A 24,033-nucleotide genomic window follows, 5' to 3' on the forward strand; every position below is an offset into this window, starting at 1 on the left:
ACAAACAATACAGTAGAAACATTCATGTACACATACAACACAATCCATGCAGTGCCGTGGAACCCATTGAACAACAAAGCTTCACTGGTCCCAAGAGGTTCCACTATACAGTACGTGAAGTTCCTGGAGGGGAAAGCAAGTGCCAACGTGTTTTTAAATCAAGTACTTTATAGGAAATGAAGCAAACTGTTTATTTGTTCATTTGAGATATTTAATGACTTGACATTATCTAAAAACAGTCCAATATGTCCCTTCTAGTCCACTCAGGAGAACTCTGCATCCTTTAGGTTCCCTGTGCAATGGAGAAGTTTACAAATTGTCCAACTCTTGTCTGTTCTGGACACAATGAGTTCAGTTGACACTAGGCAGGTGGGCAGTACAGTCTGTGTTCCATTCCATATTTGACAGCCCAGCTGGGTTGAGAGTTGATCTCGTGAGCATTCTCCCTGTGCTTACAAAGAATGATCCTCCCAGAAGAATCACAACTCTCTGAACTTAACTGGTTTCATGATCCATGTTTCTTGTTTATCTACAATTGTGGAGGAGAAAAACAGTCAGTGCCTTAAAAGTATTAAAGTCTTTGTTTACACTGGGCCATTATATAACATGTAGGCCTAATGAACGTTTCTCCCATGGAAATAAACGTGATCTGATCTTACTCACTGTGATCTGTCCGGCACTATTCCACTCGGTTTGGACTCTCCATTCGGTTTGTCATTGGCATGTACGGACACAGTGGCTGCTACCGGCTTCCCTGCACGTTTCTGGACATTCTGCTCTGGGTGGAATATAATGGTATACACCTTGGGAATGTAGAGCATTCCGAGAGAAACCGTGGCACTCAGACTCATCGATACGGTCAGTGTCATGGTTTGAATATACATCTGAAACAAAGAACAGGATGGAGGTGTTCTCCGTCAGTTACCTGTGTGATTTATTGATTTGTCTTCTTCCCCAAGCCTACATTGGATTACGGTTATTGATTAATATCCGTCATTGTGCAAGTAATTTGTACATCTGTGGTATTCGTCTATTTATGCTTTCATTATACACAGGTTTAAGAAAATCCTCACAGGTACTTGAATGCATTTCTTTTACATTCATTCATTCGAAAGCACAGAAGGTAGTGTTTGTTGCCTGCAGTGAATGATTCATGACTGGGTATGTGCACTCAGGAGTGGGGTCTATTTCTGGACTTTGATAATGTCTACCATTCACTGCTCTTCATGTACTTTAAGCCCTGCAATAATAATGATAATAATCAGAACTGACTTATCTGATAAATTATAAACATATTAGCTAAGCAAACTTGTGTATTACAGGAAAAGAAAAAGGCACAAGCCTCATGAATTAGACATGCTTGTGCCATGAATAAACTATTGAATGTACATAAGCACAGATCCTCTGCACCAGAGTCAATGAGTACCCATCTCACAAACTACTCGTCTACATATTTTTCTTTATCATGTTTGTCAGTGTTTCACTGGACCTCTCCATTTATAAAAGGAGATACAGTGATGCATATGCATTGTGCAAGTGGTCCAATGACCATATACAGTATTCATGTCTGGCCCCATGCTAGTGATGATGTAGTCTAGACTCTACATCTTAAACATTTTTATGTCGAGGACCCCCAAATTGATTGATGATCAATTGATGTATTTGGCTGCAGACAGTTCTCCATCTGAAAATACTTTGTGCCAGGGAGCCCCAATAAGAGAAGATTTGTAGGGATTTCTTTTATTCAAAATGATTCCAAAATGTTCACAATTTTTAAAGACTTTTCAAATATTTACTAAAGCTATTTTTGAATAGCCAATTAAAGTGTAAATTGAGTTAAAGTGGTTAAACTGACTTTAATGCTATGTATAAAATGTTTGCCTTGGACCCGTGGAACCCCCTCAAGAACTCCTGGGGGTCCGACCCCACTTTGAGAATAATCATCCCTCGTCCCCAAGAGAACTAACCTTAACCATGATACTGACATTATACTGACCATGAGTCATGACACTGACATGATACTAAATATTGACATGATACTGGCATGATACTGACCATGATACTATGATACTGACATGATAGTGATACTATATACGGGCATGATACTGACCATAATGATACCGACATCATTTCCCATAGAAAGGTGATGGAATTCACTGCAGACATTATTTTCATTGTATATATAGTGTTTTGTATTGTTGATATGTTATTGTTTTAGCCCAAATGTCTGACTGTACAACGTGCTGTTTACATTTCCGTCTAAGTATTCAATCAATCCTGACCATTATACTGCCATCATCAGTATCATGTCCGAGGATACATGGTCAGTAACACAGACCAGTGTCAGGCCCTGTCAAAGGGTTGTGATGGGGCCTGACATCCCTGTTATATAGGGCAGGTTAACAGGTACAATGGTAACATGATAGGGCCTGTGACAGGGCCACGACAGCGCTGCCATTCAGTGCTGTGAGAGGGGCCTAATGTGCCCCTATCCCTAGGCTATTAATTAATACACTAACAGTCCAGTTTAATGTATAATCTGATATTTGGAAATCGATGTTTTCAAAATGATATACCGGTAAGCAATATACATACACAACGAAAATAAAGCTTGATACCTGGATATTGGATAGCGGGGAACTGGCCCAAAAAAGGTTGAGAAACACTGCTCTAGGTGGAGCTATGCTTAACAAGTGAAGCTATCAGCAAATAATACACATCTTTAATCTATATTACATTTTACTTTCTACTATTATTGGGAAATTCAAGGTAGTATGGAGCCTTCCACCTAAAACAGCCCTGAGAGAATTTTAGCACCTTCAATGGCACAAGATATGATCATGTGAACCCCCTTTCAGTTCTGCCTGGTAGTATGTTCCAAAACCTCCACCGGTTTTATGAGACCCATAGAAGTTACTGTTGCTATATTTAAGTATTTTCTAAGTTGTGTTTGATTTAACAGAAGGAGGGCTCTGAGGGGCCTTGCTCATCTGACCTTAATTTTCTTCATGTCCATTAGGAGGGAAGTGAAAAGAAGTTAAAGCACTTCAGGGTTTGATCATTTCAGCATGGCTGATTCTTAATACAGCTCTACATTAGTCTCCTTCCCATTGTCCTAGTGTTTTGTGACTGCCCAGCCTATAAGAAAATGTGCCCTCTGCCAGAGGGGACAACAGATACCAGATGTACCAGTGTGTGTACCGGCTGAACATAAAGGCAACATACATTACTCTAGTCTCTCTTCTGTCACATTGTTAGCTTGAAAATGTTTGCATTTGCATTACATAATCATCATGTGGCAGTTACGTTATTCAAGAGCATGTACTTAAAATTATGTTCATGAAAAAAAAAGCAAACCGTTTCTCACCTTAGACTCAGACTGGGCTGTGCCGAAGAAAATGGGAACAAATGCCAACCAGATGATGCATGTAGTGTACATGGCGAAACCAATGGGTTTGGCCTCGTTGAAGTTCTCCGGCACTCCCCTGCTCTTGATGGCAAATGTTGTGCATGTGATCATCAGTATCAGAGCATAACTCAGACACAGAATGAGGGACAGGTCTGACATGTCACATTTGAGGAGGCCACGGGCAAATTCTGGGTTGGGTGGTTTCTGCTCCTCATAGTCTATGATGGCATGGGGGGGCATCACGCCGAACCAGATGAACACACCAAGAAGCTGCAGCCCAGGAAGAAGCACAGAGTTACTTTTTCACACACACACACACACACACACACACACACACACACACACACACACACACACACACACACACACACACACACACACACACACACACACACACACACAGGGGTGTAAAGTAACAAAGTACATGTACTCAAGTACTGTACAATTTTGAAGTATCTTTAGATTCTTTACCTTACTGGAGTATTTCCAAGTTTCAAAGAAGTCAAGAAGTAAGATCTCCATCACTTCTACTCGACTACATCTCAGAGGTAGATATTATACTTTTACTCCATTACTTCTTGAGATATAGGCCTAGTAGTTACTTTGTAGATTTGGATTATTATATTGAAAATAACCAATTTACAAGCTGCGCTGTGAGCTTGTAGATCAGCTATAAAAGATTTTGAACACACACACACACACTGTACCTGGACTGAAATGAGTATGAAGGTGATGATTATCTGCGATGTGGGGCTGATGAACTTTGGGGGCGTGACAGACTTCTTGCCCTGTTCAAAGATGCGATAGATGCGATTGGTCTTGGTGAGCATGGCCGAGTAGCTGATGGCCATGCCCAGCCCCAGCAGCAGCCTGCGCATGGCACACACGCCTATGCTCGGCTCGGCGATCATGAGGAAGGTGATGAAGTAGATGAGGAAGATGCCCGTCAGCAGCACGTAGCTGAGCTCCCGGCCGGAGGCGCGGACGATGGGCGTGTCGTTGAAGCGAATGAAGGTGATGATGACTCCAGAGGTAGCCAGGATGCCCAGGATGGCAAGGAAGAGGGGGAACAAGGCCCACCCAGAGGCCCACTCCAGCTTGACGATGGGCGTCGGCCGGCAACCCGTGCGGTTCTTGAAGGGCCTCATGTCGTAGGGGCAGGTGTCACAGCTGAACTCGTCCAGCTGGTACTGGTAGCCGTCACACAGCTCACAGTGCCAGCAGCAGGGCACGCCCTTCACCATCCTCTTCATTTGTCCCGGGTAACACGGGTAACTGCACACCGAGTCAGGGACCGTACGTTCACCACCTGACCACTGCATGTCCTCAGGCTGGATGTGCACACACACACACACACACACACACACACACACACAAATATGAGTTCACAGCTAAATATGAAAATGAAACATGCTTAAAAAAAATATCAGGTGGCCTGGGACGTAGCTTAGTGATATTCATAACATAAGGTTAATGGTTCAGCCCACCCAGTACATACAGTATATAATGTGTCAAAGTGTCCCTGAGCAACACATTTCACCCCTAACAGTCTCCCTGTTTGGCTGACAAAAGGCCATTTAAAGTGCAAGTTATGCATCAAATAAACAGGAAACATAATTACATTGAGTCGTAGGTGGTTTGTCCACTGGCCAATGACTTTGTAGCCAGGGTTGCTCACATTAGACAGTTGATACTGGAAGATGTCATATCGACCGGGAGCATCTCCATTCTCATTGAACATCACACCAGTTCCTGCACTGCCTGTTTGATGGAGACACAACAAGGATTTAATGACAATAACTCAATCAAATATGTGTACAATAGTTGAAAAGGGATTAGTATTGTAATGGAAAAGTATTGTACTCTAATTCATACTTTATCACACAAAGGTGTTGCTTTGCCGAATGATAGTTATATTATTTTCAGTGAGCCAGAAGTCTGTGTTCCTATCTTATGGAGAAAACACCCACACACCATCATCAAACACAACCTGTATTTACTTGGTCTTACCCAACCATGTCAAAGCTGAGTGCAAGATGCTTTCTCCATGAAGGCGTATACAGTCTTCTCAGTGCTCTCTGGTCTGTTGCCCTAACATGATTGAATGTTCCTCTCAGCTCCCTTCAGGCATTCAATTAGAAAGGCTTCCCATACAGAGGTCAGCCAGCAAAAAGGGAGATGTAAATAGGAATGCCTTCATAGAAAGCTTCTTCCATTCCAAACAGAAACATAAGAAAAGAAAAGAAAAGAAAGAAAGGCATGGACTAAAAGAGGAACAAGTACTGGGTGGATGGTAGAGAGCAGAGACGCAGCCCTAGGGAGAACATGTGGGTACATTAGCAGCAGTAGCATCATCAAACTGACCTCTCTCTACCTCCATGTGATGGAGAACTGGAGTCAAAACCAATGGGGTTGATTGCTGCATTGTACTATGTTATATAGTGTGTAGCTGCCATCAGAATTAAAAGTATTCTTTTATAAATAAGTACATAAGTTCATAATGTTTTTGTTTTGGTCAATTTCATGTTTCCATGTTTCTCTACTTTGTTTCAATGTGTATTGAGGTGATTTTTTTTAACACTTTATTTTGATTTTTATTGATGAATAAATGAAAAAACATAATGTGTACATTTTGTTGTATCCGACATGTAAATATCCCCCCCAATCAAGGTCAGAACAAGACAAATAAAACAAAGACAGTAAAAGTAATTAGTAAACTAGTTTTGAAAGTACTAATGAACATAGTAAGAAGAAATAATAATAATAATAATAAAATAAAATAAATAAAATAAACTGCATTTTCCATCAGGGTATGGTATCTAGGTTACATACATTGTATCCATCTTTCAGTTTAGATAGTAAATTGCTCTATATCCAACTGTCTACTTACTGAGGGCCTCCAACCAGAGGTCGCCCAATGTCAGGTTTGGTGTGAGGTATCAGATTGTACAAGGGAATATGGGTTTAAGTGAAAGGTATACTTTCTACAAACTCTATGAAAGGGGTCCAGTCATAATGTATCTATCTTTATAACCACTACGGTTGTACCTTAGTTTCTCTAGGGGAATCATGGAGAGAACCTCTTTGACCCACTGTTTGAACGAGGGAGGTTTCCTCGACTTCCATTGTCGAAGTATCAATCTACGAGCCAAAAGCGTTGTGAATGCCACAGCGTTTGCCTGAAGACCCGTGAGCCGTTCCTCGATTGGAGACACCCCAAAAACAGCAATCACCGGGCAGGGGTCCACCGTTCCACCACATATATAAGACACCGCCTCGAAATTTTTCTCAAAACCTGACTAATGATTGGCATGACCAAAACATATGACCCAGCGTGGCAGGCTTGTGCTGGCATCTCGGACAGCCAGCATCAAAACCAGGGTAAATCTTGGCTAGTTTTTCATTAGAGTAGTGGAGCTATTGAGGTGATTTATGTTGATTGATTGATTGATTATGGTCACAGTAACCTCTAAACAGCGGAAGCCTGATCTGTTAATAAGCAAGGGTAGTTTGGATCACTGTTAATTAGCAGAGCTGGGCAGAGGCCGTTCATTCTGAACAGAGCTCCAGGTGCAACAGCCATTGCTGCTGCCTCATGTAAAGTCAAGATATGCTGTTTAAGAGTCAAGCTCAAGTTATATCAGTTAAGAGTCAAGATACTGATACTGAGAAGTTTCCCCCTGTTTATTCCCCCCAAAGTGGATGCTGCCAATAAGGTTGTTTGTCTGTTTATTGAAACTTGTTGTTCATGATTATTGTTTAGCGTTTAATTAAGCTAATACATGTCTGTACAACAAAAGAATGCCTTGTGATCGTATCTATCTACCGGGGGGGGGGGACTACAGTGAGAACTCATTGGCCGACACGAGGTGAAGGGGCCCGTCTGTGCCTACCGTCGACCGAGCTGCAAGCAAGTTTCAAAGAAGTCAAGAAGTAAGAACTCCATCACTTCTCCGACGCAAGTGTCACAGGGTATGGAGAATGTACTTACCTGAGAGCAATCAGTGCATCAGGACAAATCCATTGTTCTCTAGTCATGGGCAAGTCCAGAGTGGAACCCACAAAGATCACCACAGTGCCACGACTTGAGTTGTCGGCAGCGGTTGTTGCTGTTCGTACAAGTGACCTGCTCAGAAAAGAGTTGGATAGAGAAGATGTCCAGGAGTTCTTCTGGACCGACTCAAAGGTCGTCCTGGCGTATGTCAATAATGACGCCAGGCGATTTCATGTTTTCATGGCAAACCGCATTACACGAATCAAGGAAAGTACCAATCCAAGTCAATGGAGACATGTAAGCTCTTAAGAAAATCCAGCGAACCATGTGTCAAGAGGACCTCATTGCTTCCAACTGGTTTACTGGTCCAGATTTTCTCTGGTGAGACAAGCTTCCCAGCAGAGATATTAAGGTGGGAGACATAGCAGTTGAAGACCCAGAAGTTAGTAAGACCATCGTACATAAGACCTTGGCAACAGAAGTAGCTTGATCGTTTCCTGAAGTTCTCCAGCTGGACAAGTTTAGTCAAAGCCATTGCAAGACTCATGCATCGTCTCAAGGAGCTTAAAGATTTGACGTCAAGAACCAATTAATTCACAAGTCTGGAAGAGAGAAATGATGCTGAACTTACCATCATAGGTATTGTCCAGAGAGCAACCTTTTCTGAGGAAATCCGCAAGGATAAGACCTGCAGACTGCACCGTCTGAATCCCTTCTTGGATGAGCGAGCTATCCTCAGGGTGGGAGGATGACTAGAGGATGACTGTGATCGTATCTATCTACCGGAGGGGACTACATAGTGTTTGTGTGTGTGTGTGTGTGTGTGTGTGTGTGTGTGTGTGTGTGTGTGTGTGTGTGTGTGTGTGTGTGTGTGTGTGTGTGTGTGTGCGTGCGTGCGTGCGTGCGTGCGTGCGTGCGTGCATGCGTAAAATTTACTTGACCACTCTCACCCCATATAACATAAAATGTTTCATTTCAAAAGAATGGCATAGTGCAGTGGTTCTCAAAGTGGGGTCCAGGGACCCCCAGGGGTCCTTGAGGGTGTTTCAGGGGGTCCCCAGAAATGTATCATCAAAATAATTTTAACTAAACCTTACATTTTGAAAATAGGCCATCTACAAGCTCACAACGCGTCGTGAAGATATGACGTGTTATGAGCCTGTAGAGCTGCTGTTTTAGAGAAATCTTGAAGAAAATGTGAAATATTTTTTACAAATACATTTGGGGGTCCTTGACATGAAGATGTTTGAGAACCACTGGCATAATGGAACCAGGAGCGTTACTCCACATTGTCAGCTCACCATTGAAATTGACACTGTGAATGTAATGGAGTAAATTCTTTCCTTCCACAGGATCCATCTTGTCACAGACACCCATGTAGCCGGGACACAGGTCTATGTGCATGCTGTGCAAAGCATGGGCCATGGCATACACTGCATCAATGACAAACTGCACCTTCCCCTCTTGTTCGTACTGGGATTCTTGACTGATTCGTTCCTCACCTGAAGGACAAATAGATTGATTGGTAAATATGAAAGATTAAAACTATGAATATTGTACTGTGTGTGTGTGTGTGTGTGTGTGTGTGTGTGTGTGTGTGTGTGTGTGTGCGTGCGTGCGTGCGTGCGTGCGTGCGTGCGTGCGTGCGTGCGTGTGTGCGTGCGTTGAGTGCGTGCGTGCGCAACCTGAAATATATGTAGTGCATTTAGTAGATTTTCTGACATACAGGTTAATAACCAGCACTGACCTGTACATTTTCTTCTACTAAGGTCATCACCAGGCCGAGTTAATTTACACTTGAAGTCATCCTCCCAGAACTCTCCAAACCAGATATTTCTTCTGTTGTTTTCCAGAGATCTTGAAGTGAAATACTGGTCGAAACCTGAAACAATTAATGCACCCAACGAAACATGTCACTTAAGGCAAGGCAAGGCAGGTTTATCTACTGTGTTGTACAGTGCATACACAAAGACAATGCTTTACATAAGGCATGAAAAGTCATCTTTTTATGAATGTGAAGAAGAATAGAAGAACAAAAAATAAATAAGAGAGGCACAGAGTAATGGTCAAAGCACATTTTATAGTTGTAGGTTTTCTACTCTACAACTTTTTTCGTGAATAAAACATTATTTTGACCAATCATTATGGTAGAGTAGCCTATGTTAATAAAACAAACAACTGCGGTGGATGTAGTTGGTACTGTACGTCTGTACGTGCTCTTCGATTGAGACATTTAGATCCTGTGGTCAGGTGGGATCACTACTGGTTGACAAGTGGTATTGCATCAAGGTCAACATGCAATTTATTTCTCTCCCCAATAGGCTTTCCATTAAAGCTAAAAAGTAGATATTTCAGCACTTGCATGCGGGCCGCCGGGCCCAACGTTTTATTCCCTGGTAGCAGCTTACATTTTTGCATCCCATAATCACAAATGATCCATTTTTAATTCAGCTACTCAATTCAGCTGTAGTAACCCTTTTAGAGGATAATATTGTAGTGTCCCGGCCCCCCGGGTCTGCATTGGATGAGAGATGGAATTCCCAGCATGCCTCAGGTAGCGCATACATGTTTAGTGTTTTATTTCTTTATTGTGTCATTGTTTGCTATGAGGAATGCATTGGGAGATCTATTATGAATGCATTGGGAGATCCATTATGATCGATGTTTGTGTGAGTAATGCCATTGACTTTATTTAATCATATATTTGTGTGTATTTATTTTGGGGGAAATGTGTGTGATGTGAGGGTGCGGATTAGCCAACACCAACACCCACTCCCAGCTTCAGAGCTCTGCAGTATTACTGGCTCCGCTGTCACACCCCCTTTCCCCTCAGCTGTGCCTTTGGTTGGCTCCCATACTGTCAGTGGACCTTCAGATCCTGTTCTGTCAAGGCAGTCCGGGCACCAAGATTTAAGTCATCAACTACCTCAAGCACCATACTGTTGGCAATGGTTCTGACCTCTGTGTTGAATGACTTTTTTTTTTGTTTTCTTGTCATTCAGCTTGAGGCCGATATTTCTACACTACAATTCTACTGGTAGAATTGGTAGTTCTCTTCCTTTCTCTGCTGTGTCCGAGACTAGGGCAATGTCATCTACATAGTCGAGGTCAGTGATTGTGATGGGATGTCCTCGTTGACTCTTCCTCTGTAACCAGCGTTAAACACAATGTCTCCTCCCTGCCACTGATTGCAAGTCTCAGGGCATGGTCCATCGCCACAATACACAGGAAGGGGAACAGCTAGGATATCACCCTGTAGGAATGCCTTGAATATCTTAAAGTCTCCATCATGGGTCAGAGCTTGGCTCGAGTCTGACTAATAGCTTGCCACTATCATCCATTTGCGGGTCGCGGATCCATTTTCTTGGATCACGACTCACGAGTGAATATCACTTTGATTTTTGTTTTCTATTATAATTTTAAAAGATTTTCTAAAGATTTGTACGACAAATTCACACATTTCAAACAACAATGACAACAAATGTTTAAGAACCATTGAAAATAGCTGCTGACCCCTGGGGACTGTGTATATCTATTCTACGTCTGAGCATAGACATGGTAACACCCCGCCTGCCTCTGATTGGCCTACCGACACTGCCCTTCTTGCCTGAGATGCAAGGGTACTCCGTGGTGGGAAATAATTAGAGCTGGGACTCGATTAAAAAAATTAATCTAATTAATCAGAGGCTTTGCGATTAATTAATCTAGATTAATCGCATTTTAATCGCATATCAATATTCAACCCGAGAACAGCGAGAAACCTTTTTTTTAAATGTTTTTTGGTATCCCAGTGAATCAACGAATAGTGACTACAGGATACCACTCATTTTCAACATTTTACTGTCATTAATATACCTGTTGTGGAAATAATAATAAAAAGTCACCCCATTCTGTGTTGCCTGGAACTGGAGGTCTGAAAAAAAATTAGTAACAGTAACAAGTACATCTCAGTGACATCACAAAGCTGTACTTACTTCATATTGTTACTGTTTTTTGTCAGACCTCCAGTTCTAGGCAACACAAAATGGGGTGACTTTTTATTATTTCCAGTTTTCAGTACTATAGCAAACTAATATTGTTTGTGCCGTTTGCTTTGATGGAATAATTGATTGAACACGTATAGTACTATGATTTGTTTGGCTGTGTTCTAAATTAAAGTGTTGATTATCGTGTATTAATCTAATTATAGTAAACTAATACTATTATACTAAAAAAGATAAAGATCAAGCTATTAATCTAATTATAGTAAACTAATACTATTATACTAAAAAAGATAAAGATCAAGGGAAAAGAGACCTTTTACAGTACAATAATGTTTCAAGTTTACACTTGTATACAAATAAACAGGCATTAACAATATTAGTTTGCCTCTTCTACAAAAATTACTTAGTTACTGTCGCGCGTGCCAAGCTGTCATTCTCATGTATTATATCGTACTCGTATTATTTATTTATTTCCCACCACGGAGTAACCTCGGGCAGACTATCCAGCATGTATCTTCCACCTCGGAGGAAACTCTGTTAAGGCCAGCAGTGTCGGTAGGCCAATCAGAGGCAGGCGGAGCGTTACCATGTCTAATAATGTCTATGCTCGGACGTAGAAAAGATATACGCCTGGGGACCCCAGAGCCTCCGAGCCCTGAGAAGAGAAGGAGGTGTCTGCCTCGGCACCTTTGTGCTGTATTAAGAAGGGTTACTGGGACGGTAAAACCCATTAGGTGGAGGCTGTGTAGCAGCCCCTGGGGTGCATAGGACGAGAGAGGAACTCCCAAGCATGCCTTGGGCTTGGGGCACACACACATGCTATATTGTTCTGTTATTGTATTTTTATCGCATTGGGGGGATTTACGTTGTTTGGGATGTGATGTCACTGGTTTATTTTTTGTTTAACCCATTCTGGGCGGGAACGCCTTTTGGTGTTCTAAGCATTATGTTATACTTTAGCTATTGAAAAATAATCGTTGCCGCGCTACGAGCGTGTATATCTGCTATTTTTGAAAATGTGGCACAAATCTTTGATATATATTCTTACACAGTGAACGTTTTTAACTCAAAGCTTTGCTTCTGGGGAGGCCCCTGAAACAATATATATTTTCAGATGGGGGTCCGTGGCCAAATACAGATAATTCTGGGGTCCTTGACATGAAAAAGGTTGAACACCACTGATATAGAAACATAGGGTTTTTCAGAAAACTGTCAGGATTTAGAAGCCATTTAAAAAAATCTAAATGGGTTAATAGAGGGTATGCACATGCATATACAGTAAAGTGAGTGGCAAAGTGAGTTTAATGTCGTTTTATGCCATCAGATAGGACTAGTTTTTTGCAACTCAGTAGGCATTCCCGCATAACTCATCAACTACTCAAATGATTCCAGAGCGCAGCATGGCTGCAGCTCACCGCTCCTTGGCTGCGGCTCACCGTTCCAAGAGATGGGTCAAATGCGGAGAACAAATTTCACTGTGGTAACGTATGTGACACATACGACTTTGACTTGACTTTGAACTTCCGGGTATGATGATGTTACGTTACATAACGTCCGTTACCCAACACTGGTCACGTGCATACCCTCTAATTATATTGTTGTCTCCACCAGGCCGAAGGCATGGGGGGAGAGTATGTTTTGCACTCAGTCCGTCCGTCCGTGTGTCCGTCCGTCCGTCCGTGTGTGTGTCCGTGAGCAGCTAATCTCCGGCACCGTTAACCCGGTCGATGCCAAATTTTGCACACACACTCCCTGGATGCCAACGATGAACCTCTGCCCCAAAATTTCCAGAACGGCCTGTTATAGCGCCACCAGGAGGCCGCTTTGTGCAAAACACGTTTTTGCACAGTACACCTACAGATTTTGTCCAAACATCGCGCAAATTGGTACACAGTCTCTCTAGAGCCATTCTAGGGTCTTTCAGATTTCTCAGACTCCATCCTGATTGGTTAAGATTGGCTTCCAAAGTTCACAGGAGTGCTCAGTTTCAAACAAAATGCTGCAAATCATGAACACATCGCGTGATTTCCGTGAAATTGTGCACGCACATTCCCACTAGGCCGAGGAAGAAATGCCACATGAACAATTTCAACTCAGCCTCAAGGTGGCGCTATAACTGGCCGAAAAGTGTTTTTACCTCTAACTGCACGGATCTGTGGATAACTTTGTATGCCAACTCCCTAGAGGCCAAGGAAGAACCTTTGCCTGGAATTTTTGTCTCCACCAGGCCGAAGGCATGGGGGGAGAGATGTTATATTATTTACTTTTGTTGCCCTTTTATCCAACCACCAGATGAAGGCAAGCTGCAATGTCCTACATTCCTATCCTGGTGGAGACCTGTGCCCAGAAGGGCACTTTTTCTAGTTTGTTATGTGTTGAGTTGAGATGGTTTGGTAATGATCAAGCATGCTTGATCATTACAACATTGATCAGAAAATATGCTACAGGTACCGCTGTAGAGGCTCCACCGGGCACCGCTCTAGTATCTATAAAGGTAACAGGTACGCTCGCCACTTTTCCATCTCACCCCACTACTCTACCTAGCTGTAAATAACAAACATAATTGTCTCCACCAGCCGAAGGCATGGGGGAGAGTATGTTTTGCACTCCGTCCGTCCGTGTGTCCGTCCGTCCGTGTGTCCGTCCGTCCGTCCGTCCGTCCGTCCGTGAGCAGCTAATCTCGGCCACCGTTAACCTCTGCCCCAAACTTTCCAGAACGGCCTGTTATAGCGCCACCAGGAGGCCGCTTTGTGCAAAACAAGTTTTTGCACAGTACACCTACAGATTGTGTCCAAACATCACGCAAATTGGTACACAGTCTCTCTAGAGCCATTCAACCAAACCGGTCTTTCAGATTTCTCAGACTCCATCCTGATTGGTTAATATTGGCTTCCAAAATTCACAGGAGTGCTCAGTTTCAAACAAAATGCTGCACTAGGCCGAGGACGAAATGCCACATGAACAATTTCTACTCAGCCTCAAGGTGGCGCTATAACTGGCCCAAAAGTGTTTTTACCTCTAACTGCACGGATCTGTGGATAACTTTGTATGCCAACTCCCTAGAGGCCAAGGAAAAACCTTTGCCTGGAATTTTTCACATCTGCTCTTTATAGCGCCACCAGGAGGCCGACATATGTAAAACACATTTTCTATTATTACTCCTTCACATTTTATCCAAATTTCACGCAAATCGGTACACATGATCTCCATAGTCATGTGATCAAGACAGGTTTGTTTGATTTCTCATATTCCATCCTGATTGGCCACGATTGGCTCCTACAGTTTTCAGGAGTAGCAAATGGCCACAACTCCTCAACGCAGCGTCCGATTGCGATGAAACTGTGCACGCATATTCCCACTAGGCTGAGGAAGAATCCTGGTGGAGACCTGTGCCGATTGGCACTTTATCTAGTTCATGTTTGTGATTATTTAAAAGGTATTATCATATTAATTTATCATTGTTAAGTTCACTCTGTATATCCACGGGCATAATAGCATGATGATGCCATTACAAAACATGGGCTACATGGAAGAAATGTGATTAATAAAACGAAATGAACTGCTAGAAGGTCCTAAATATTAACTTAATTAAGCAGTCACCGTCTCTGTGACATAAATTTTACAGAGTATAGACTATAGAGATCGACTATGCAATCAAATAAATCTGTATACAAGAGAATTTCAGATTTCAGAGAGGGAGGGAAATACTATTTAACTGTTAACTACATTTAGAAAAATGGCGGGGGCGAGTTGGTAAAGGGGCGAGCAGTCTCGTATTCTCTATAAATGCACAAAGTCTGCACGTACGTACGTCTGTACGTCTGTAATCCACGTAACTCGAGAACCGTTCGCCCCACCGATTGCAAATTCGACACACGCATTCCACCCCACCACAGGGGGTGCAGTGCCCGGTGTCAAGTTGGTCGGACCCACGGTTGTCCAGAACCGCCCCAAAAAGGCCTCTTCCCTGGCTCTGGACAGGGCCCCTGCCCATGGTCCATATATAGAGCTGTCCTGTTGTGACATCACACCACTCCATATTTGGGCATGCCTAACACAGAACTCCATAAGCTGGCCTGCCCTGTTCTGACATCACAACACCCCATATTTGGGTGTGCCTGACAGAGAGTCACATACAGAAATCTCCATATATGGGCATAAAAGGGACACATGGGTGAAAAGGATACTCTGCATTTCCGGTTGTCCAGAACCAGCACAAAAGCCGCTGGCCTGTTCTGACATCACAACATGTACGGGCACCGCTCTAGTTGATATTAAACAAAAGAATGTGTATAGACTTCTGGATCTCCTAAATATGAATTATTAGATCTTCATATAGTTAGTCTTACCATCGATGGAAGCTCTTTTAGGTAGGATTGTGACAGCGCCCTCTGCCACGTCTTCCTGGTCTAGAATGGGTGAACTTTTGGCCCCCCAGCTGTCAGAGCCCACAAATAGGAAGTGACCCGTTAGGTTGGCCTTCTTCGCTGCCTCCAGCACCCGTCTGGAAGACAACAGAATATGGCTTATAACAGTACACAAGGTCCGCTTTGTTCTTCAGCATAACAATAACAGCTGAATGTACAAATGAGAAATCCAGGTGGTTCGGTACTTAATTAAGTTGAGGAAATAATGCATTCATTTTAATTTATACTACGCCGTCTGATGGTGTCGTGTTCTGGAAATAGCAGGTCTATACAATCATAAGACAAAGTATTATTTAAATCAGGCTTCTGGAAATAGTAGCTTACAATAAAACATATTTTGTATATTGTAAAAGAGGCACATTTCAATATACAGTATGTGACCTGCTCTACTAAATTCAGTCAAATGTGGATGAAATCATATTTTGATATTAATTATTGCATACGTTTTTAACTCCCACTTAATTATTTAGATATATTCCTTAAAAAGCTAAGACAGATGCTGTAATCATCTGTCTTAGCTTTTTAAGGAAAAACAAATCTGGTTCATGTCTGTCCTCTGGCGCTAAGTGAAACAGAGTGTGACTCACTTGATGTCATCCTCATTGGCGAATATTATAACCCCGCGAGCATTGGAAGTCTCCATCAGTCTCTTGACAACCTTATCAAATTCCCCTGGCCTGGGTTCTCTGGGAATCTTTATGGACTGTGCTATACACAGCCCTCCTGTGGAGCACACATAGAAAATCCGTCATCACATAACATTCTGCATCATAACTGAGGGAATGTCATGCAATGCAGTGGACTAAATAATATGCATCAACTGCTTTTGTAAAGCTTTTTGAGTTGAGTGTTGACAAGGACTACTACTACTACTACTACTACTACAACAATATAGTTACTGCAAGAGTGAGGTCTAGCCAACACCAACTCAACATATTTTTAAGTATTAAACAGTAAACCGGGCTCACAGTTGGCCCGGGCGGTTAGCTCAACCGTCTGGGCACCTAGGCTGCTGAGCCAGCCTGACCGTGTGCCGCGGGTTCGACTCCCGATCCCGGCGGCCTTTGCCGTGTGTCTTCCCCCCCATCTCTCTCCCCATTTCCTGTCAATCTACTTAAGTTATAACCAATCGATAAAGGAAAAAATAAAATAGACCAACCTGCTTCTCTGCATATCTGCTGGAAAGCATCAACACCACTCTCTCCGTAGTTGCCCTCAGAAGCTATGGTGGAAACATAGTTCCAGTCCATGGCCTTGACGATGTCATACATAGCTTGGGCCTGGTAGGAGTCAGGAGGCACTACCCTGGTGAAGAACTCATAGCGGCTTTTGTCACTCAGCTCTGGAGCCGTGGAAGCATAGCTGATTTGGGGGATCTGCAGTAATAGACAGAGGCTCGGGTCAAGTGGAAAATCAGCTAATGGGTGATTTTTAGATCAATAATGGAATACAGAATAAGAGAACATCAACAAGGACAGGCATTGAAGCATATGGGTGGGTTCCGGGTGCCAGTGTAGCAGAGTAGGGGAGATTTGTCTTTGGATGAGTGGGACCTGGGAGATGGGTTTGAATGCAGGTGGTTACATTAACATGCAGCACCAGGCTGTGCAGTGGCCGGATTTACCACTGGGCTAGGGTGGGCTGTATAGCAATCCAATTCAAGTGAGATTTGTGTTTAGTACTGACATTTTCGTGTCGCATGGCCATAAGGGCCCGGGGCCTAAAAGAATTCTCTAGCCCAGGGGCCTCATATAAATCCGGCACTGACCAGGCTCCATTTATTCATCGCATTGTCTAGAGACAAAGAAACAGCGTGTTAACATAATGCTCACACATAATACCTTTTAGATGACAAGTTGTCAGACATTAATAGATGAAAAAAAAAACTGCACTATCATGAGGGAATGTTCATCTCTTGCATGACCACTGTTCTCAGTGTTCTGTATAATCCACACAGGATGGGGGCAACCTTGCAGTGTGATCTGATTCTTTCCCGGGGTGGTTTGTACTGAGGATACAGCAAACATCATAGTGAAATACAGATGGTACAGACCTCTGCTGTAAAAGCATTTGTTTAAAAAAATGGATGAGAAGATTAATTTAGTGGTGCGTTACTTCCTTAATGACACAGTTTATGTCGACAGGCTCAACCCTGACCCTGTTAATGCCAGGACTCGTGGCTTAACGGTGGGCCCTCTAGAGAGGAGGGCAGAAAGGTAGACACAAGGGGTTGTGGGAGAAGGAGAGAAGGAGAGAGAAACGAGAGAACCATTTCACAGATTATCTGGAAGGATTATGGGGTTTTTAGTCAAATTACGTTAAGCACAGTGGGAGAGAAATAGAGATCAGGAGACTAGAGAAAGGTTAGCATTTCTCAGCTGTAAGCCATACAATATATTTAATTCTGATGGCCACGTGCAGCTTAATTTTTCCTCTCTGCGTTAACCCCGTCCTGTCGAGCTCAAATGTCGCGGCCGGCCTACACATTATGAACCATATGATGTTCTAGTATCGAGGAAAGTCCATGTCAGATGGCCGTCCCTCATTGTGAAACACATACATTTAAAGAGCAATGACGTCAACTATGTCAGGCAGAGTCATCACACCATTTAAATGTACCGAATGCAGACACAATCGAGACAAGACAACACATCCTCCCAAAATTAATCCTACAGATGAGATAGCAGCTTTTCTCATTTATCTTTAGAAATCAACAAGCTAGATCTGCTATTTTCACTATTTCATATATATATATATATATATATATATATATATATATATATATATATGGTTCTGTGGCCCATTGTTTGGAAAACACTGCCCTAGAGCCTAGATTATATGAACTGTCAAACAAAGCAAACAAAATTGCAACCCAAGAGCAAGCATTATGTCACAGTCTAGTACAGTAATAGTTATATTATATCAAACAATGCCAAACAAAAGAAAATTTGACTTATTTTGTTCATTAAAAATAAAATAACACTTTGGGGGAGTGTTGATGGTTCACTTTTTAAAGTTGTTTATTCCCAGTTTTGTTTGAACTGTTTTGCTTTAAATTCCTAATATAAATCTAATAAAATCAACAGTAAACTCATTATTATTATTATTATTATTATTTGTATTAGTTTATTTATTTTGGTCATTAAAAGAGGAAAAACAGATTAATACAGTCCCTGCATTTGTTATCTTTTTTTTTTAAAGAAAAGAAAAAAGGTGTAGGCTGAAGCCTTAGCTTATTGTGCTCATCACCACATAGTTAACTAGATAAAGTGCCCCTCTGGGCACAGGTCTCCACCAGGGCAGGTCAGGTGGCCTCCTGGTGGCGCTATAATAGGCCAATGTGAAAAGGGTGCCATTTCTTCTTACGCCTTGGATGGCAATTGGATGATTTGAGGCATTTTGTTCCAAAAATGTGTTTTGCAAAAATACACCCGTTGGTGGCGCTATAACAGGCCAATGTGAAAAGGGTGGGATATATTCCTCAGCCTAGTAGGAAAGTCAGTGAAAGATTTCACGTAAATTGCATGCTGCGTTCATGATTTGAGGCTTTTTGTTCAAAACAGGCCAATCCTGCAAACTTTGAAAGCCAATGTTAGCCACTTAGGATGGAATATGAAATATCGGACAGATCCAGCGTGAACACATGACTATAGAGATAGTGTGTAACGATTTGCGGGATTTTTGGACATAATCTGGATGAGTATCAAAAAATGTGTTTTTCAAAAATCGGCCTCCTGGTGGCACTATAACAGGCCATTCTGGAAGTTTTGGCATCGACCAGGTTAAAGGTGCCAGAGATTAGCTGGTAACAGACGGACGGACACACGGACGGAGTGCAAAACATACTTGAACCTGGTTTCCTACGCTAGTGCTATTGAGCTAATAGAGCCTGCCTTTTTGCTCAGGGGATAAATAGAATCTTTACCATCAGGTCAAATTTTTTGTCAGATCCTAATCTGTATTCTGTAATATGACCTTTGACACAATCTAAATGTCTCAATATAAGAGCAGGGAGACAAAATACAACCACCCGAATTGTATAAGTTATATTGTATGAACATATTCTACGATAGAGTGGACTATCTGTATAAAATTACATTATTCATTCAAAAGAAAAAGTTACTTAGTGCCGCTTTAACCCGTCAAACAATATCATAGACTGTCATGCCAAAATTACATGAATACAATCAAAGCTGCACATTTTCAAATTATTATTTTCCAAATTCTCTAAATTATAATTCAATAATATTGAACAGTAGACTGATCATTTTTAAGGTGTGGGTGTGTGGCTGCAGTAAATTGAGTTTGTGCTCTCTAGCAGTGATCCACATTAAAGTCAACATTGACTAAATTACTAACTGGTTGTTAGAGTAATTCATCCAATCTTAAGTTGTTACCGTTGCATATTTGTTTACAATGACAAACAGCAGTGTGTGAATGGTGATATTTAGAACATTTATTTCAAATCTCCTGTCACACCAAAAGTTGCCAGTGCCAGATTATTTTTTATGCTACTCATGTTTGAGATATGAACTCTGACTCAGTCATAACTAGATCAAGTTGGAGTCGGATGCAGATCAATAGGAAGTTGAGGAATTGCCATTCTAGAATCATCCACAGTCCGGAGTAGCACATATGGACCCTACCATTTAGTATAAATCTGCCTCACACCAGCTAGCCTACAAGTTACTGATATCCTCAAACCGATGTCATTCCTCTGCTCTGATGCTCTATTTTCAGCCCTGGGTCCTGAGCTGCTGAGAGGGGCTTAATGGAGGATGGTAACTCTAATTCTGTAGTTAACATCTGCCCCATGTGTAAGCCACCTCCTTCTCAACTAATATCCACACCATAAAGAATATTGCAACAACTACAGCCCTGGAACGTAGGAAAGGGGGATGAGCAGTTCAACCCACTTTGGACCATTCATTTTTCAACCAGAAACATTACTATGGGGCCATGTTGCTAATTCATGCAGTCAGAACATGACATTATGAGGGATTTACACCGATTCAGTGTCCTATCACTGAATAAGCTGTGCAATCAATTATCACAGGTCAATCATCTCTGATCTCTCCAACAGAATACTGAATGCATGATGGATGTTGTTACGGATTGTGAGTCCATTATCAACATCCATCAACATAACTGAAGTGTTGCTGACAAAGTGTATATTTTGTTATGCTAAATAACTGTAGAGGTACTTTCCTCTTATTTGTAATTGTCCATTATGTGTAAATCTAAAGCACAAGCAGTATACTGTACGTACATTTGAAGCCAATATTGGCATATATATGCATGTATTGTATGTGGTTGTCTACAGTGGAGGTTAGCAGGACTGTGGTGTGTAGTTCCTTGGCCATACCTTTCTATATTGAATCCTATATGAAATAGCCGATTTACAAGCTCATAACGTGTTGCAATGCATAGTGAGCGCATAGATTGCCAATTGTTTACCTATTTTTGCCAAATATTCACCTATTATGACATGCCCAGAATAAGGATACCAGGATTCATATGGTTAAGAGAGGTGAATGATAGGAGAGAGAAGGGCAGCTCGCAAGCAAAGTCATCATCAAACCACAAGGATGTCTAATGTGACAATGTGACCAGTGATTATCAAGTTTGATCGCTGGTCACAATGGCATTTAATGAAGACTTTCAACCTTGCACAACATAACTTTGTCCTCACATTCTGTGGAACATGTAGAATTGTTTATGCACGTGTGCAAACACATCTGGTACATTTTCAGGAGTTCACCTACCATACATGTAGCATAGCTTCATGTGAAATGTTCTATTTATAAAGCCTTAAAGCTGATGTTTTGGGAGCATTTTTGTGAATAGAAATATTTGCTATAGACTTACAGTATTTACATAACACCTATAGGGCTGTATTTTGCGTGTCTTAAGCACCAGGTCTTATTCCCCAACTTGAGTAAACTAAAGACCTGGAGGCGTGATCAATGCCATTTGGCTATTCTGATTGGCCAAAGAGAATTGATCACGCCTCCAGGTCTTTAGTTTACTCAAGTCAGGGAATAAGACCTGGTACTTAAGACACGCAAAATACAGCCCATAATGTCCACATTTCCACATGTTTGTACAACTGGTTCTATTCTGTTCTACAATATTCTAAAGTGTGTGTGTGTGTGTGTGTGTGTGTGTGTGTGTGTGTGTGTGTGTGTGTGTGTGTGTGTGTGTGTGTGTGTGTGTGTGTGTGCGCGCGTGCGTAACAATTTCTCACCGCAAATAGTCGGAGGACATTGGCCACCATGATGGACACAGAGCTGCCAGACGCCCCAATGACCCCAACCACCCTCTCTGGTTTGGGGATGATGGGGGGCTCTCCATTGGAGCAGCGTACATCAGAGTTGTCCTTCTGGATGAGGGCCTGGACAAATGTGAGAGACTGCTCCAGGGCATAGGTATCTCTAGAGCAGGTGTCCAGGATGCGGGCCCCCAGAGTAATATTGGGCAACAGGTCAGGGTCACTGTTGATCTGGTCCAGGGCATACAGCATGGCCTCCATACGGTGAACTCCCTTCTCCCTCTTGATCTCTCCACAGGGCACACCAGCCGGCCCCCGAGAGTGCACAGGGAACAGGCCGCCCACTATGATGTCTCCGTCGATCTTGATGGAGTGAGGCTGGGTGCCCTGGGTAGCCGTTGAGCAGGTATCTAGACCAAGGAGCAGCATCCACAGAACCCAAAGCCACGTCTTCAAGTGAAACATTGCACCATGTCGACAGCACGGCATGGGCAACTGGGTCCGTAGGGTTGTCATGGCAATATTCACCAGAGGTAACTGCATTACAGCACCAGGCTTCCCCCTTATTTACCTTGGACCCCTAGTGACAATCACATAATATTATGTAAATACATTTAATTATAATTATACATGGGGAAAGTATTTAGTTAAAGCCTCACTATTTCACTTTTTATGAATAAAATGTAATTGTGTCCAACCTGTATCATAAGAGCATGTTAATAAAACTATAACGTGGGGTGGTTGCATTTTGTCTCCCTGCTTTTCTATTGAGACATTTAGATCTTTTACATCTTTTAGCGCAATGGTAATAATGTCAGCGCTTCAGCAGGAAACCAGGTTCAAAACTGGGGTAGAAGAGGAAAGTTACATAGTGCTGTTTTAATAATTTAGCTAATTTAGTTTAATTAATATAATTAATTATGAATTATACAAATCAATAAATTATGTGATGACAGAGTGCATCAATTCACCAGTGCACTCTTTAACATGATTTCTTATTAAATATTGTTTCTATATTTGTAAAACATTTCTACCCTTTAGAAGTTATTAGACAGAAGTGTGGATGTGGAATACATTTTGGCGCACCAGAAAGCACCAGCAAATGTAACATGAAATAAATATAAAAGAGAGACAAAACAAAATATTAAATATTAAATAGAGCTGTCCAGCTGAGGCTAATAAAAGAGAATATTTCACACAGCATGCAGGATGACACAGAATAAATATTTCAAAGCAGACATCAAGTGATGAGACATATATCAGCTACAAATGGTTATACCCATAATTAAGAGTAACAATCCAGCTCATTACAGTCTAATATTCCCTGGTTTTGCAGAGATTAAATAATGTTTGGAAAGACCGAATTAGTCAAACCCCAAGCAGTATTAGTAAATGATATACCATATGTGTGTGTGTGTGTGTGTGTGTGTGTGTGTGTGTGTGGGGGGGGGATTAAAACTCTTACTGTGTAAGATAATAAAAAAAAATAGTGTTTCCTGGAAGAGATAAAACAAATGTCTTACCTTCCCGTCCCACACTTACTGGTCCCGATGTCATCCATGTGATGAGCACTCACTCTGATACAGGCCTTTATCCACAGTCCAATAGTTGAACCCATTTAGAGGCAATGCTCTCCTCTCCTTTGGAATAGTAAGTCCTCTGTCATGTCAGGGCGGAATATGGGCTTTCTCAAAAAAAAAGTGAAATTGTCTAAAAAGTATGAAAATGTTATTAAAACATTTTTGGTTAAGTTTAGTTCATAAAAACAAAATTAAAATGCTGAGGTATAGCATCATGGCAGAATCACGGACAAGTGGAAGAAAAGCACAACATTATGGCAGTGAGATTCTACAAATCGCTGCCAAATCCCTTAAAAGCCCCCCCCCCCTCACTCACTCCCTCTCTCTATGACACTCCCCCCTCTCTCTTTCTCTAACCCTAACCCTGTC

General features: G+C 42.0%; 1 protein-coding gene across 1 annotated transcript; it reads right to left on the reverse strand.

Annotated features, from left to right (window-relative positions):
- Window positions 1-332: 332 nt before the first annotated feature.
- LOC310862730 (metabotropic glutamate receptor 6-like) lies at window positions 333-22,360 on the reverse strand. The gene is made up of 11 exons (XM_083770793.1): window positions 22,061-22,360; window positions 16,973-17,189; window positions 16,401-16,536; window positions 15,736-15,890; window positions 9,151-9,285; window positions 8,705-8,905; window positions 5,031-5,170; window positions 4,117-4,740; window positions 3,368-3,679; window positions 664-884; window positions 333-529 (listed from the first exon to the last, which is right to left on the reverse strand). The coding sequence occupies exons 1-11, from the start codon at window positions 22,343-22,345 to the stop codon at window positions 526-528; spliced, it is 2,430 nt and encodes an 809-aa protein (XP_083626919.1). The 5' UTR covers window positions 22,346-22,360; the 3' UTR covers window positions 333-525.
- Between the last annotated feature and the right edge of the window lie 1,673 nt (window positions 22,361-24,033).

This window comes from Protomyctophum parallelum (assembly GCF_964188405.1).
Source record: "Protomyctophum parallelum genome assembly, chromosome: 8".
Lineage (NCBI taxonomy): Eukaryota > Metazoa > Chordata > Actinopteri > Myctophiformes > Myctophidae > Protomyctophum > Protomyctophum parallelum.